This window comes from Takifugu flavidus, chromosome 8 (genome assembly GCF_003711565.1).
Source record: "Takifugu flavidus isolate HTHZ2018 chromosome 8, ASM371156v2, whole genome shotgun sequence".
Taxonomy (NCBI): Eukaryota; Metazoa; Chordata; class Actinopteri; order Tetraodontiformes; family Tetraodontidae; genus Takifugu; species Takifugu flavidus.
In genome coordinates, this window is record NC_079527.1 from 8815580 (window position 1) to 8831534 (window position 15955).

The 15955-nt window shown below is 47.3% G+C and overlaps 1 protein-coding gene across 6 annotated transcripts; it reads left to right on the forward strand.

The window, feature by feature from the left end:
* Nucleotides 1-1952: 1952 nt before the first annotated feature.
* Nucleotides 1953-15915, forward strand: LOC130529858 (RNA-binding motif, single-stranded-interacting protein 2-like). 6 transcript variants are annotated; one of them, XM_057040497.1, is made up of 14 exons: nt 1953-2391; nt 7168-7373; nt 9690-9748; nt 10093-10184; nt 11707-11793; nt 11896-12053; nt 12248-12327; nt 12413-12522; nt 12611-12657; nt 12748-12841; nt 13082-13132; nt 13198-13308; nt 13405-13485; nt 13562-15915. In XM_057040497.1, exons 1-14 carry the CDS (start codon nt 2323-2325, stop codon nt 13637-13639), a joined length of 1323 nt encoding a protein of 440 aa, XP_056896477.1. In that variant the 5' UTR covers nt 1953-2322; the 3' UTR covers nt 13640-15915. The 6 variants fall into 6 exon arrangements, with proteins under 6 accessions (XP_056896477.1, XP_056896476.1, XP_056896480.1 ...); XM_057040496.1 differs by having other exon boundaries at nt 1954-2391; nt 7165-7373; XM_057040500.1 differs by having other exon boundaries at nt 1956-2391; nt 7165-7373; nt 11776-11793.
* Nucleotides 15916-15955: the final 40 nt, after the last annotated feature.

Genomic DNA, 15955 nt, shown 5'->3' on the forward strand with positions numbered 1-15955 from the left:
GGTGCGCGTTCCACAGAGAGGTGATTATGGAGCAGGCTATGCTGACAATACCTGAGGAATGCAGAGCATGCACTCACGGCCCCCCAACATGCAACACCCCCCACACACATACACACACCCACACACATACAACTCATGTGCAACCAGCCCCATACAGTCCAATAACAATCACACTCCCAGTCCAAAAGCAGGACATTTTCTCAGGGGTGCATTTGGAGACCACGCAGCTGTTATTTGATATTAACCTTCTGGATAAAACAACACCTGCATCGTCTCCAAATGCACCCCTCATCCGCTAAAGCAGCATAATTCCTAAAAAAAAAACAAAAACCCAAAGTAATATTGTAGTTTGTTTTCTTTAGGAACTCTGCTGCTTGTGTGGATTAATGTTTCAAGGAAGATTGGGGATCTAATCTTAGTTAAAAATCAAACCAGTTCAGTTCAAAAAACCGCATTTGGAAAAAATGGATGTGAACTTTTGCTGTTAAAAGTGAAGTGAGGTTTGATCCGTAATAATCGAGTTCACAGCTTGAATATGTGCTATTTAAATGTGTCCACTCTGATTTTAAACGCCTTTTTCTGCTTGTATCCATGATCTGTAGTAACGAAACCTTTAAATCAGTTCCAAATTTTGTCAGGACTTAGCTGAAGTTGTTCTGGGGTCGCTGTGACTGTGTTTACAAGCCATCATTCAGATTCGGTCGGTTGTTTTGTGTAAAACAAGAAAATTGAATGAAAGATGAGTTTCTTTGGTAGAGGAAACTCAGTCTGAAGGCGGTTCCCAGAAGGCCCCCACATTCCCGTCACTGGTGAATCGTGAGTGTGTGTGTGTGTGTGCGCGTGTGTTCCTGTCTGGCTGAGCCATTTTGCTTACTGAGTCACTCCCCAAACTGTCCTTGAGCTCTGCACAACTCACAGCCCATCTGGCTGAGCACATACACGCACACACACACATGCACGCATGCGCGTGCGCATACACATCATAACATTGCATAGATTGTTGAAACGGGGGGCTGCGCCGAGTGACCTAATTGTGGTTTGAAAACGTTCCAGTCGGAAAAGCGTCAATATCCGTCTCACCAGAATACTGGCAGGGTGCAGAAGAAGTGTGTTATTATGCAAATGGCATCGCCGCATCACTTTTTGGACTTCGTAAGTGTGTGTGTGTGTGTGTGTGTGTGTGTGTGTGTGTGTGTGTGTGTGTGTTCGCACGCAAGTGTGTTGTGAATTCAGCTCTCTGTGACCATCTGACCACATGTGATGAAATCAGAGTGAAATCCCTCCACAATCACACACACACACACACACACACACACACACACACACACACACACACACACACACACACACACACACACACAGTGTGCCCGTCCAGCTGAAATTTGCAGCTGCTGTTGTTCTATGCAAATAGCAGCCGTATTAAAGAACACGGCGTATTCGGCCGAGTGAACGTCTGCGTATGTGTTCTTCACTCGGGGCCTCATCAGTCTGGACACGCAAGAAAAAGCGAACGTGTCGGGGGGATTTAGTTCCCCAGCAACTCTTGTTGATGCACATTTTGATTCAGATGACGACAGCTGTCCAAATTCATCACAAATGAGTCACTGGCAGAAATTTGAAGGACAAGATTTGATCCCAGCAGCATTTAAATGCAGCTCCCAGCCTCAGCAGTATCAAATCCCAGTTTGACCAGTTCCATGACCTCAATGTCATTTTCTAGGTATATGGCTCATTATTGTTCTTCAACGTATGCACCAAATGAGTATTTTTCTGTCCTCTGCTGACCTTTAAGATGATATTGATGCAGTTTTGACTGTGATATAGGATGCAAAGTTGAGTATTTGCAAACTTAAGTTAATTCACTAGTTAATGAGAACATTCAACAAATCTATTTTATCGTTCGTTGTTTTCTTTGCATTCATCCAGATCTACTTCCAACTAAAGAGGGAGAGTCGGTCCATCATGTATGTAGCTTTTCCTGAATGTAAGGTTCATCTGTGAGTAAATCTGACCTCACACGGACCAAAAGGTCACAGAGGGCACGAAGGGAAAACCTGCTGTGGCAACCGGCCAAACTCTTCTTTGCTGCGTGGGACTCCAGTTTGCAATCTTTTTCTTTTGGTGATGGTGACCCTTGGAGCAGCTGATTAGTCAGGGCACCGGTGGGGTTGTGACGGATGGAGGACTGTGAGATGAAGTCAGATGAGCCAGTGTTCCAGCTCTGGGCAGATCGGGCCCCCTCGCGGCTGACGTCAGCTGACTGCCTCGGCTCTGCGCTCCGCTCCGCTCTCTCCGCTCCCCCGGACACGGCTCCGCGTAAAAATGCTGCTCTCCGTGCCAAGGACCGGAATCAACCAACACAACGGCTACACCGGCAAAAACAGCAAGAGGGTGAGTACCGCTACCGAAGCCCACTTCTTACTCTCTCTCCCTTAGAAGGAACGTTTCAATGCGGCTGTTTGTTCGAGCTCCGCCGCCTCAGTTTAATGCTGCTCGGCTGTTTAAGCTGCAGTGTCCTTGAAAAGTGGACCCCAGGCGACGTTTAAACTCTAGAACTGCTCTTTTAATGCCTGTTTCGGGCTCTCCCCCGTGTTATGCCGGCATTAAAACTAACACGGGGCGGTTTCTACGTTTGTGGGTTACTACTTCAGTTTCCTTTCTTCTTTTTTCTCCTCATTTTACGGTCGCCGTGCGCAGGCTGCACACAGTCGCCGTGGATTACTAATGAGATGCTCGGAGGAGACAGAGCAAGCCAAACGTAGCAGGGAAATGACCTTAAAGAACAGCTTGTGTGGCTTGCGTGAGCCGTGCTTTTGTGTTTAAAAGGTACTCTTTGATTTGAACGCGTTAGTGAAGTTCTTTTCGCGTCTTTTACGCGTCGCGACTTGCCCCACCCCTTTAACCCCACCGCTGATGATTGACGCTCTGCATGGTCAAAGAGGAAAGTTGAATATGTTGGGCCATCAGTGAAGGCAAAAGAAACAGGTTTGGTGTCCTCTGATTTGTTGGTGCGAATGACTCTGGGACATGACATCCACCCCCCCTCCCCCAAAAAACCACTTGTCTGCTCATTTTGCAGGATATAATTCAAGTGACCTTTGTGAAGTCCTAAAAATGTCATGTTGAAGATCTGCCAGTTCCTCAGGGTGTTGAACCCAGATCTGTTGCAGCTGGACTGTGACAGCGGCGTCCCCGTCTCAGCATATCTCTGATGATGTTTGAGGAAAGCTGGAATCACCCCTTTGCTGCCTCATGGCTGGCAGGAATACAGATTGTTCAGATTAATGCCTTGGAATTCCTGGAATCCCCAAATTCAGACAATGTGGACACTTCAGAGGGGGGTGTTCTGCAAGATACGACCGTTTTCCCTGAAAGGAGACGCGCAGCCACGTTTTGCTGAGCGTCTCGCTTTGTTAGCGCCAAAGTCACACACAGAGACAGGACTTGTAAAGCCAGCGCTAACCCCTGGTCTGTGTCTTTTACTACGGGAAAAAGGGCGGAGAAAAGAAAGGATTAAGAGATTTCCTCCCTTTCCTCTGCTTTCGATTAACTCCTTCCCACCCTCCCCTCCCCTCCCCTCCCCTCCCCCCCTCCCCTGTGTGTTGCGCATACCTTGATTTCTTGTCTCAGTTTCACATGGAGAAACCATCCTGAGCATTCCCCATTCCCGGTGAATCACCAGTCATAAGCATGTTTCTCTCTCTCGGTGCTGGGAGACTCACTGAAACATGACTTCTTTTAAAAAAGCGTCTGCTGAGATTTTCTTGGTGCTTCGCTGAAACAGGATCGACCGAGGAGAAGAAGCCAATTCACCTTTTTAGCTAGAGGACATTCGTTTCAGCAGTTTTCTTGGCTCTTCCCACAGCCGGCTGTTTATTTTTCTGCCCGCAGCGGCAGAAATACAGTTTAAAGCGAGTCTGGCTGTAAAATTATGATTTTTTCCACTTTGAAAGGCTGTCTAGAGGGTCAGGTAGGACACCAAAATATGGGATTTTTCCTCTCTTACACCTCATTTGTTAAAAAGCATTTTGCTGGTGCGATGATGTATTTTATTTTGAAAATAATTTTTAAAAAGGGCTGCGAAATGCAAAGATGGTAATTAAATGAGAGAACCAACTGCAGGAAGTGTGTGTGTCCAGTTATGACAATATGGTGGGAAGCTTTTCCCCTAAAACTGTAAATTCACCACAGGTGTTTCTAGGAGGAGCAGTGAGGCAGTGAATGTCGGTTATACGCTCGGTAAAGAAAAGAGCTCTTTAATTCAGCAGGCGGAGTTGTGTTTACCTCTTATTTCATGGCTGACATTGAAAGGTCAATTGTTCATGGCCAGGATAAGATGGATATGTTATGAACTGTGAATAATTGTCTCATTTCCAGTGTTTTCTTTTTTTTTTTTTACCCTACCCGGGTAAGCGTCCATGTGCACAGGAAGGATTCCTGACATACATCAAGTTTTATTGTGTCTTGTCAGGAAGGCTCCCTCCCACTGAACTGGGATCCCTCCAGGAATGTCCAATTTAACGGTGACAGCTTGTACTCTAATCTTAAACGTAAAACATCTGCCCCTGCTTCCAGTCGGGAAACACACATGTATGCGCTGCGGCGGAATGTTGGGAATCTCAGGAGATGACCATTAGAGGGAACATGGTGGTCCTTTTAAAGATGCTTCCCTCTCAGAGAATAAGAAGCAGAAAGTTGCTCATTTGAACTTCCTCTCACGCTTGGTCTGACCTTCCTTTCTAAAGGAGATTTGCACACGTTTACATCAGCACATTTGTCACTACTACTACCGGAGTTGGCGCCGGGGCAGATGGGCGAGGAGGTGCGGATGTGTTTGGTGGGTAAAAACTGAGACGCTACCTTCTGACTTGGGAGCACATGACGGGGATTAGCGCCTTCCGCTAACAAGCTCAGATCCCAATTAGACAGGCTTCGCTGGCCCGCCTCGGTCTGCCGTCAGATCCGATCTCCCCGGGCCTCCGCAGGTGCATCCCTCCTGATAGGCCATGCGAGACGCCTTCGCTGAGGAAGAGGCCGCGATTATCGAAAAACAAACAGCGCTCCATTGATGCCAAAGAATGGAGAGAGATTAGAGGAGAAGACCCAGATGAATGGGTTTGGTGATTTCCTCAGCCTGAGAGTGAGCCGACTGGAGAATCCTTCCTTTGGAGACCGTTTGAGGCGGAAAAAGGCAGCTGGGAAATGAGCACAACCATATTCATATGCTCATTCATGGCTTTTGATTCCACGAGTGAGACTTCATCTGTTTGGGCATTCTTTTAGAGACAAACATAAAAGAAATGCTGCAATTTGGCCTAAATGTAGCAGGGCTGGGTTAGTCACCTCCCTCAGAAGGTCTACTGATTTCTGACATTATGCTATTTTCTCCAGAATTCTCATAAGAAATGTGCTGCTGAGTCGCTAATCATCCGGTCCAGATGTGGCTCGCTGAACGCGGGTCGGTTTTGTATTGTTTAACTTGTGGGTTTTTAAACATGGTGCGTCGTCATCTTTTCTCGACAGACGTCTAAGTCCTCGTTTTAAAAAAAAATCTTTGCTTCAAGAGCAGATTCAGAGAAAAAACAAACAATTAGCCAGATTCCGGCACTGTTCTGGCAACTCCCTCCCAGTTAATAAGCCAGTGCTCCAGGACTGACCTTGTGGTGTTCAACAAGCCATCCCATTGTTTGGGGGTTGTGGGGGGGGAGCAGGCGCTTTGACATAAACTAATCAAACGGTTCCTACTGCAGCAGAAGAGGAAACACCACCTGGCAGTTGATTTTGGCCCCCACGGTCCCTGTCTTTATTAGAAATCTCTCTTTTATTCCGATTATAAGACAAAGACTGACCTGTATTACCATATATCGACTTGTATTGACCTTTGTAAGTGGACCATGACGTTTGTAAGGAATGCTTATTATTCCAAAAAGGTACTAGCGGAACTGTTGCTGCTGTCTGAAGGTCGTGTCTACCTGGGAACTCATCAAAACTGTTGCCTCCTCCTAAATAAATGGCTCCTTTTTTTAATAGAAGAAAGAGCGCTGATGATAAGGACAGCTGAGCTGTCTCCTTATTGAAAAAAATCAGCAACAGCAACTTTTGATCCCAGCAGAATGCAGGGAAGGATGTTGTGTGTGTGTGTGTGTGTGTGTGTGTGTGTGTGTGTGTGTGTGTGTGTGTGTGAGCAGCATGCACAGCTTCAAGAGATAATCCGAGAAACTGAATGTTCATTAGAAAAGTCTTTCATCTTGCCACTGGCACAGGATGAAGTAATGAAAGACCAATAGAAAACAGGCCGAAGATGGTCAATGAGAGAAAGGGGACTTGGTCAAACCATGTCCCCACGCCCACATTTTACAATAGAAAGGTGACGCTTCATCATCAGTGTGATGTAGTTGTTCTGCAGAACCACTTGGGCTTTGTACTCTGAATTCAACTATGTTGGACTCTGGTGCCAAGTTTGACTTTGTGCAGTTTTTGAAGAAAAATCCTGAACGCCTCATGAACTCTGAGACTTTGGCTGAAAATAAATCAAAGGATCCAGTCTTGGTCCAGCTTAATGCATATCTGCTAGCATGATCTTCAAATACCTGCATGGAGGAGAGAGACGATGGTTGTGTTCAGAGTGTGGCTGCAGTCAGAGGAAGGCTCTGGTTTTATGTACGTTTTTAAATTTATAAAGCAGTTAGGGGCAGTTTGCACCTTGTTTAACGTGTCTCCATGCGTGTCTCCTGGGACCGTTTGCGATTGGATCCCGCTTCCCCGCTCTGTATGTAAAAACAGCAGGTTGTTAAAACGACGCTTTGAACAATCTAGTCTCGGAAAAGTCACGTGTGGATTGTGTTGTGGGGGCGACGTTTTCTTTGTGAAATGGAGCGAAACAAGAGACATAAGTTTACTGTGCATAACTTTACTGTACAAACTGGTTAAATGTGTCCCTTGTGTACATTTTAAGTATTTTATTGTCAAATGTCTTACAGAGAGAAGGATGATAGGAGATGAGGAGGTGGTCCTTAGTGTGTGATTTTAAAGTGCTTTTTTTGCTGGAGGTTTTGCAAAATGTTAAGTATTGTAGAAGAAAGCAGGGGATGCAGTAAAAATGGACACTTTACAGTGATCCTTGCACGATTTTCCATCTGATCATGTCTTCAACCTGTTGTGCAGCAGACGTATGTGTCGCCCTCCAACCATCACATGGCTCCACCAAGCCCGAACAACAGCAGCAGCAGCAGCAGCGGCAGCAGCACCAACCCCATCACTACCTCCATCAGCAACGGCAGCGGTGGCGGAGAGCAGCTGAGCAAGACCAACCTCTACATCCGTGGCCTCCACCCGGGGACCACAGACCAGGATCTGGTCAAACTCTGTCAACCGTAAGTCACTCCAACGTATACACCCGACCAACCTCGGTCCGCCTGAGCCCTAAAACAGCCTCCCCATGGAGGCCTCCAGCACAGATTTGGTCTGTCTGTGTGCACACCTACCTGGCTAAAACACAAAGGCGACTTATTTAGTGGAAAAAGCGGCAGCAATCTGGACACATATCTAAGGATTTTAGTTCGGCCCAGACATGCACGGCTTTTTTCAACAGCTATCATCCACGGTTAGCTCCCTCCCTTGTGTAATTCTGTGCTTTGTCCTCCATTGACTGGTAGCTCAAATGTCTTTTTTGTCCTCCTTGCTGTGATCTCGCATTTTATCCTAAGTGAGACGCACTATCCGGATTCAAATACGTATTCTGCACTATAAATACCATCCCGCTGCCGCTCATCAGCGCTCATCATTCAAGCCTTTTATGCAACAGCAGCATCCAATCCATCTCTGTTTGTTAAGCCATCAGTAGAAGAATGGCTGAAACGAATGCTCTGGTTTCATTTAATTGAATTCTGGAGCCTGCTACAGAGAACCAGAGTAAAAAGCGAGCTGAAACGAGGGAGAGTGAGGGAGCCTGGCCTGTTATTTTACAGCTGTCTGGAAGATATGGCTCACATGAGGCCGCCCAACCCTACAGGAAATGGCAAGCCCAGGGGAAAGGGAAAGACAAACAAGGGCAATGGCTTGGAGAGGGGGGGTGTAAAAGGGCTGGATGGAGAGAATCAGAGGGGAGGAGCGAGTGGAGTTCAGGGTTTGTGTGTCAGGTGGTGTTTTGCAGGGGAGTCGGGAGGGGGGGGGGGGGGGGGGTTCTCAAATTTCTGCTTTTGCGCAGGAGATAAAATCACCGAATGGGTTTTGGTGCTTATCAGATCCTGTTAGGGTCACCGAGAGGAAAGATCGCGTCACGCCGCAGGAAACGCCAGGAAAGAAAGAGGAGGCCAGACTGCTTATCCAGTTTCGCCCAAGTTTGAATTGTAAATGTTTTGCGCCGCATCATGCAGGATTTGCCAAATCAAACACGCACACTCATACACACACGCACACCCAACCCCCACCCTCACCCTCACCCGCAGTGTGTGCCGCGAGCGACGGAAGAGAGGAGCGAGTGATGGCTTCTCCTCCATTCCCGGCCCCTGCAGTCGTGTTGCCGGCTGCCTGGCTCCCGCTCCGGTTCACGCCCTCCAGTCCCTCTCATGGACGGATATTGGGCCGGACTCTGCTGTGTTCTCTCACACATGGCTGCGTCCCGGGCCCCTCTTCCAGCTCCGCATCACCAAGTCCTGCCTGCGATGAAGTGAACTGTGGAGCCAGCGGAGTGCAGTGAACTTGCTGCTTCGCCATCGGTTGTGAAGTCAAGGGCCCGACTGGTGGGACTGCAGCCGTCCTGAAGTAATGCCGCAGATGAGAGTGCAGAAAGAGGGCACTAACGCATCCATCCAGCTCAGTCGTTTTGCATCCAACAGCTCCGAATCAGAGAAACGCCATGAAATAATAATGCTATTGAAGAAGACAGATGCATAATGCAACAGCTCACAAGTTAAACAATAATGGCCGGATTGCAAAGCGACGGCATTAATATTTACAAAGTCTGAATGCGTTTCATGCCTTTTTTTAAGGCGCTCTCCTGGTTGACATGGTGTCAAACTGAGAATAAAATAGGCCCCTCCAACGCAGAGGAACCTTGGTCGGTGTGGCGGCGGTTAGAGGGGCAATAAGACCCAGCGCTGCCCTGGGAGGCTCTCGTTAGCTGAACGAGAGTATGGCTGAGAGCCAACATTGGACAGGCCGGCCAAAGAGACGCATATCAGATTACACTGCATGCACATGCCTGCAGAGATGGGAACTGATAGACGCCCTGCCCCACACCAGCGTTTCTCTGAGCCAATTGCCGTCCTCTGCATCAGCAGGGATGCATATGGCCGCTTTCTCTTGATTACATGGTTCAAAGTGGGCACAGATGTGTGTTTGTTCAAACTTTTCACCATATTGCCGCGACGTGTCGGGTGCCTGTTCCCCGTTGACATCATGGAATGAATCCATTAAAGGAAATCCATGGTCCTTTCTCATACGCACTCAAGGGGCTTCTCTTGTTTTATTTAACCTGTGTCCCATAGCTTTCCCCTTCTCCATTATCAGACAGCAGGATTCTCCTCCATGCACGGGCTCTGCTGTGTGAATTTGAATTGGCCCGTTGTGCAGCAGCAGCGGCAGCAGCATCAGCAGGCCTCCTGTTTCAGTGCAAATATTGAGTGTAAACAGGTAGATATTATCTGTACACAGCGCCGGCATGATCCAGAGTGCTGCTGTTTTTCCAGGTATGGGAAGATCGTTTCCACCAAGGCCATCCTGGACAAGACGACCAACAAGTGCAAAGGTGAGGCCACCAGGGAGCCGTATTAATGATGGATGGATGTTTATTTGTCACTTTAATAAAGGCAATCGTTTTTTAGACAGATACAAAGTGATGTAATTCAGGCTCTGTTGCCGTGGTGATGGGCTGGGAAATTATTTCAGAGTTATAGAGAAATAGGGCTCCTTATAGAGAAGTGTTTCAGGTTTGTGGCTTTTATTAAAGTGGCGCTTTATCCCAGCGGTTGTGTCATCATACACAGGACTGCAGCTCACCCATTAAGGCTTTCCATTAAGAAATCAGATGCTAATTCTGTTCTCGCTCAAGCTGTTTTATTTTCCTAACTCTTTTGCCCTTCCGCTCCACAGGCTACGGCTTTGTGGACTTTGACAGTCCCACCTCAGCTCAGAAGGCGGTGACGGCGCTGAAGTCAGGTGGAGTCCAGGCTCAGATGGCCAAGGTAAGAACTTCCAGATCAGCCATCAGTATTTGGTGCATTCATCCCTTCCAAAAGGGCCTCAGATCAGTTCTGTTGAAATTAAATTGAATTCTCATATAAAAGTAAATCCAGTAAATGTGCATGTGTGCATATATCCTGTCCTGTAACCTTCGGTGTAGCCTCCACCAGTGCACTGCTTGTGGGTGTGTGTTGATGGCTTTTATTGCACCGTAGAATATGCGCAAACAAGAAACCAAGGATGCCCTAACGTGTGAGTGTGTGTTGTGTTTCATCGTGGCGATGGCGATGAGGGAGCGTGTCCCTGGGCCTGCTCTCCAGGCTCTCCGCACAAAGGCGCTGCCTGTTCTCCCTGGTGGCATCTGACTCAGTGTCTGAGCAGCTCCCCAGTCAGCAGGGCGCTGTGCCCAACCATCCGCCCTGTCAACACACACAAGCACGCACGCCCAAAAACACGCGCATTCCCTGCACCGGCCTCGGCTCAACTGGATTACGGCACGCACACGCGCACGGTGGCACCGCCACAGGAAAGCTGATCTCCCCTAAAGCTGGATCACCGACGTTCAAACAGCTCTCTGCTCACAGAATAACGTGCTTTCAGCCGCTACTTCGCCCCCGATCCGCCGCGGCTGGCGCTCGCCTTCCCTCGGTGTGACTCACTCGCAGTAGGAGCCCGCTTGTCTCCTCTACTCCCCCTGTATCGTGGCTGCGGTGGAGGAGGGGGAGGAGGGGAAATCACCTTCAGCACAGGTCGCGGTTGCACATGCATTATTCATCGGATGGAAATTAATTCACGCCGCATTTACAGGATTTTAATCACATCTGCGCTGGAATGATGAATATGCATGACGGTTATAAGGTGATGCAGATTAGATATCTCTTACATGTTGTTAGTCAGAAAATTCCTTTGAGTGGGACTAAATATGCTGCTTAAAGGGCATCAAATGAGTCTCAAAAATCTTTCTACCTATTTATTTCTTTTTTTAAGCCAATTTATGCGAATACCCTGAGCTGGTCTGGTGCTGCATTCAAGGTCAGGATTACACGAGCAAAGCAGCGTGAATAATAGTGACATATTGCATTATTGCCGTGATCCGGGAAACAGGAGGATAATGTTTGCCTTGTGGAGAGCAGATAGTGTGGTGCGTCCTTTATATCATCTCCAAACGTCTCCGTCCAGAGAGCACATAATGACTTTTCATCATCCACTGCAAATTATCACTCTGTGGTATCGCGGGTCTGGAAGTGGTGTCTTCCTCCTGGGCTTCACCCGCTAATGAAGGTGAACTCATTAACCAGTCCCCCATCAGCTGCAGGTAAAGACGAGTCCCCTGAATAGCTGATGCCGTGTTAAACTGCAGCTTGATGAGCTGTGAACACGGAGTCTCTCTAGAGTTGTCGGTGCTCTGTCCTGCTGTCCCCTCAAGACATTTCAGCCTTTTTCTGCTTTTTATATTTCAGTGACGTTTGTGACCTTTATAAAAACCGCTGTTTTAATCATTTTCACTTTGTGTGTTAATATAAGTTCTCTGGTCTCCGAGATAGTGAGATTGAACTCTCGTTCTGCCGTTTGTTTTTCTCTGTTGTACTGGAGCGCCCCACCATGTTTCAGGTACAATCATTATTTTATATGGTGGGTGTAGCTCGGGGTGTATGCATAAAGGTGTCTGCTCTGGGACCTCATTCTCTGATCCTTCCCCTGTGTTGGATTCAGCAACAGGAGCAGGACCCCACCAACCTGTACATCTCCAACCTGCCTCTGTCCATGGATGAGCAGGAGCTGGAGAACATGTTGAAGCCCTTCAGCCAGGCCATCTCCACCCGCATCCTGCGTGATGCAAACGGGACTAGCCGAGGAGTGGGCTTTGCCAGGTCTGTCTGTCTGTCCGTCTGTCTGTCTGTCTGTCCGTGTGATTGTGAGTTTGCCCCCTGGTGGCCAGTAGATGTATAAAATGTATAAGTCGACATGTAACTTGTTGCTGTTAATTCGTTTATGAGATGTAAATTAATTCACCGCTGTTAATTTGTTCTTAATTGATGGTAATAATTACTCTTCTACCACTCAGGATGGAGTCGACAGAGAAATGTGAAGCCATCATCCAACACTTCAATGGAAAGTATATCAAAATGCCGCCTGGAATCCCTGGTGAGAGTTCTATTTCCGGTTCCTTTCCACCCACAACAAAGTGCCACGTTAATGTGCCCTTAAAAATAAGCTGTTTGTGATCCAGTACCACCTGAGCCTTTGCTATGCAAATTTGCTGACGGAGGCCAGAAGAAGCGCCAGAGCCAAGGAAAGTACCTGCAGAACGGGCGGGCCTGGACCAGAGACGGGGAGACGGTGAGTGGGTTCTGTCTGTGCTGCACTGATGAAGCAGAACAACAATCAGCTCCAGAAATGAAACAAGCCTTTGCCTTCCTATCTCCAGGGAGGAATGACTCTCACGTATGATCCCACCACAGCCTTACAGAATGGGTCAGTACTGTTGTGTGTGTGTGTGTGTGTGTGTGTGTGTGTGTGTGTGTGTGTGTCTACTCCATAACCACCAGTGGTTTTCCCCTGCAGGTTCTACTCCTCTCCTTATAGCATTGCCACCAACCGGATAATTGGGCCGACTTCCCTCGCTCCTTACATGCATTCCCCTGTGTCGGCCTACCAAGTGAGTTCTTTTCCAGTCCAAAAGTTTTGGGATGCTCCTCGAATCTAAGGGCGACGTAACAAACGAGACGTCCAAGGCGTACTGGTTCAGAAGTAAACACCAGCGGCCTGCTGGGAACTGGGTTTGGGAATGTTTTTCTGTGTTATTCCCGGGCTAAGCAAGGCTTCAGCTCCAGGACAACGGCGCTTTTAGGAAGAGCTGGTTGTGATCTCCTCACGAGTGGTGCTGTTTCTCCCACAGGTACACAACCCGTCGTGGTTGCATCACCAGTCGTACATCATGCCGCCCACAGTGAGTATCTTTGTGAAGCCTTCCTCTCCGTATCCCTCCGCCGTCCTCACTCCTCTCTGTTCTAGGGAGCGGTCCTGACATCAGGGATGGACCACAGCATGTCCATTCACCCCACCTCGATGATGGGGCCCCTGACTCAGCAGCTCAACCACCTCTCGATAGGCAGCAGCGGAACAGTCAGTAGAACACCCTCCATGATTGGCTCTCGATGCGCGTTCTGCACTTAAATAGTTCCTTGAAGAACTTTTTCCTCTGTTGTCTTCCTGCTGCAGTACATGCCTGCAAACACGTCTATGCAGGGGACCTACATCCCCCAGTACACCCAAGTGCCTGCCACCAACATCTCAGTTGAGGTAATGGTCTCCTTTCTCTCCCGCTGTAATGTATAAGAACTGCCAACAGTCTTAATATTCGCTACTGCGCTTCCAGGAAAGTGCCGTCCAACAGTCCGTTGCCATAGAGACGCCCACAGAACACACAGCCTACTCCTACCAGCATAACAAATGAAGAGTGGTCCGAGGTGGGTGACAGCTCCTGGGGTTCGCCTCTGCACGCGCGCACGTCCCCACCGCCCGGCGAGGCCACGCGGCCCCCGTCTCTGGTCGGCCACTCTCGCCACCTCCGCGCCAGATCTTCCTCGCTCAGGGGGCCCAGGGGCGACGCCGCGGAGGACGACGGACTGTTACGCAGAACGGACAGATGTTTTCTACAAACTCACTTCCATGGAAAGTCTTTCACTTCAGGAGGGCGGGACGGAAGAGCGGAGCAGTCACACTCTACAAATATCTTTGCTTCTTATTCCTTTACAGCACACTGGGGAGCTGAACCAGGAAACGGACATTACAACACAATGTCTCCTCTTTTTTTTGTAAGATATCCTGACGTCGCCTCAGTTCGAACCTGCCTTTTTGTACATAATTCCTCGTTGTGTGTTTCTTGCTTCATTGGTCCAACTTTGATTTCATCGGTGCAGGTTATTTAAATGGACATAGCTGAAAAGAAGAAGTCCTTTATCAAGCTCACTGGTGCTAACGTGGATTAGCTTCTGTTGACGTAGCAGTTTATCAGGTGTCAATCCTTCCCTGGCACGTTTTTTTATGGTTTGTTTGGGTTTGTTTTTTTTGTCACTTCAGTTCCAACAATCTCCCCAAAGCTGCAGACAATCAGAGGAGAAGGAAGACGCAGTTTAGAGACCTTAAAGCGATCTCTAAAGCAGCATTCCTGAGATTGTTAACGGAAAGTTCACGTTTTCGGTCCACTGCTGCTCCACCTCAACAGGGATCTTCCATACAGCTGCCTGTAAATAAGAGATGTTAAATTAATTTTCCCTCCTTTTTAACTTCCTCTCCGCTTCAGCTGTTCTTCCTACCAAACACATGGCCGCACGGCCGTGGTTTCTCTTTTCTTTCTCGTGTCTCTTTTATAAAGGGGGAAGCTGAATCCTTTTTTTGTGAGGCGAGAGTTGCTTTTAATGGTGTTTTTGATTTTTTTTGTTAGAGGTGGAGATCAGCTGCATCAGAGCTCCACGAGGCGATTTAGCGGCAGCCACGGCCCCTTTTTTTCACCCCTTTTTTAATGTTTATTTAAACATTTTTTTCCGTTGTTTTTTTTTTACTCTCCAGATTTGTCTTATTTTTCAAAAACAAAGTTTTGATTTTATTTTTGATAGTGTCGCGTGCCTCAGATAGTGAGAAATAGACGTTTTCAGCTTTTTTTAAATGCTGATTTTTATGTTTGTGTACATCTTAGTCTTGTGTCACAAGATGCTTTAATGTGTTTTTCTTCTTTTAAAGTTATTTCCGTGAACATCCTCATCATGGATTCATCACCTGTGCCAGGTTACAGAACGTTGGAGAAATATAGTCAAAACCTCGACTTACCTCATCCTGCTAGAAAAACGTACATTCAGATTGTGTACAGAGGGTCATGGGCAATACCAGAGTCTCATGGCTGTTCACAGCTGGTTCTGTGTCTACTTCCTGTTTTTTGTTTTAAATCTTCCGTCCGATATTTGGAAAACACAACCGCGGTCTGAAGAGCTATGCAATTAATTTATTGTCCTAACAAATGCATTATTACAGATTTCAGAGATTTAACAGAAGATCGCCTATATATGACTTCCTGTTCCACCCGATGTGGGTTTTAAGCTCTACTAGTACAAAATAATGAGATTTCTTCTTAAATATCGATTCATCATTTATTAGGAAACTTGTTGCATTAAAAGGGAACGTTAATACCAAAATGTGTTTTTTTAGTGTAGAAAATGTCAAAGAAAATCAACAGCCACTGGTGTGTGTTTTACATCAGTCACACTCATCCACTAACTTTAGTCCACTCTGGGTTCTCTGAACTGTGTTTTATTCTGGATTCTTTTCCTCTCACTCCTTTCAGTCTTGTTGAAATAGCTCCACTTCACAGAAATGCCTTATTTCGCTGGAAGGGATTTGTTTTCCGGGCGCTCAAGCTACTCTGAACTTAAATCTAACAAAGAAACAGAAACAAAAAAAGAAAAAAAAAAAGGTTGTTTTGTGTTGAAAATGTGCAACAACTGAACGGTGGCCGAGTCCAGAAACTGTTGCTGCTAACTCTTTAAGCTGAAGGTCACGTCACACATGGGTTTGCTAGCTGGCCGCGGTCTCCTTTATATGCAGAACTGTGCTCCGTCTGTCTGTCTGTCTGTCCGTGCCATCATTCTGTTCCTCGCCTAGATAGAAAACCCCACGGCTGTCAACCTTCTGACTTTCATTATCAACTTTTTTTTTAAAATAAAACCTTTTCATACATTTGTGTGGGTTTTAATACACAAAACATATGAGAACAGTG

Coding starts and splice junctions, on each gene's coding strand:
- LOC130529858 (XM_057040496.1), top strand. CDS start 2,323: ATGCTGCTCTCCGTGCCAAGGACCGGAATCAACCAACACAACGGCTAC. Junction 11,794..11,895: donor AGCGCCCCACCATGTTTCAG/GTACAATCATTA, acceptor TGTTGGATTCAG/CAACAGGAGCAGGACCCCAC. Junction 13,133..13,197: donor CGTACATCATGCCGCCCACA/GTGAGTATCTTT, acceptor TCTCTGTTCTAG/GGAGCGGTCCTGACATCAGG.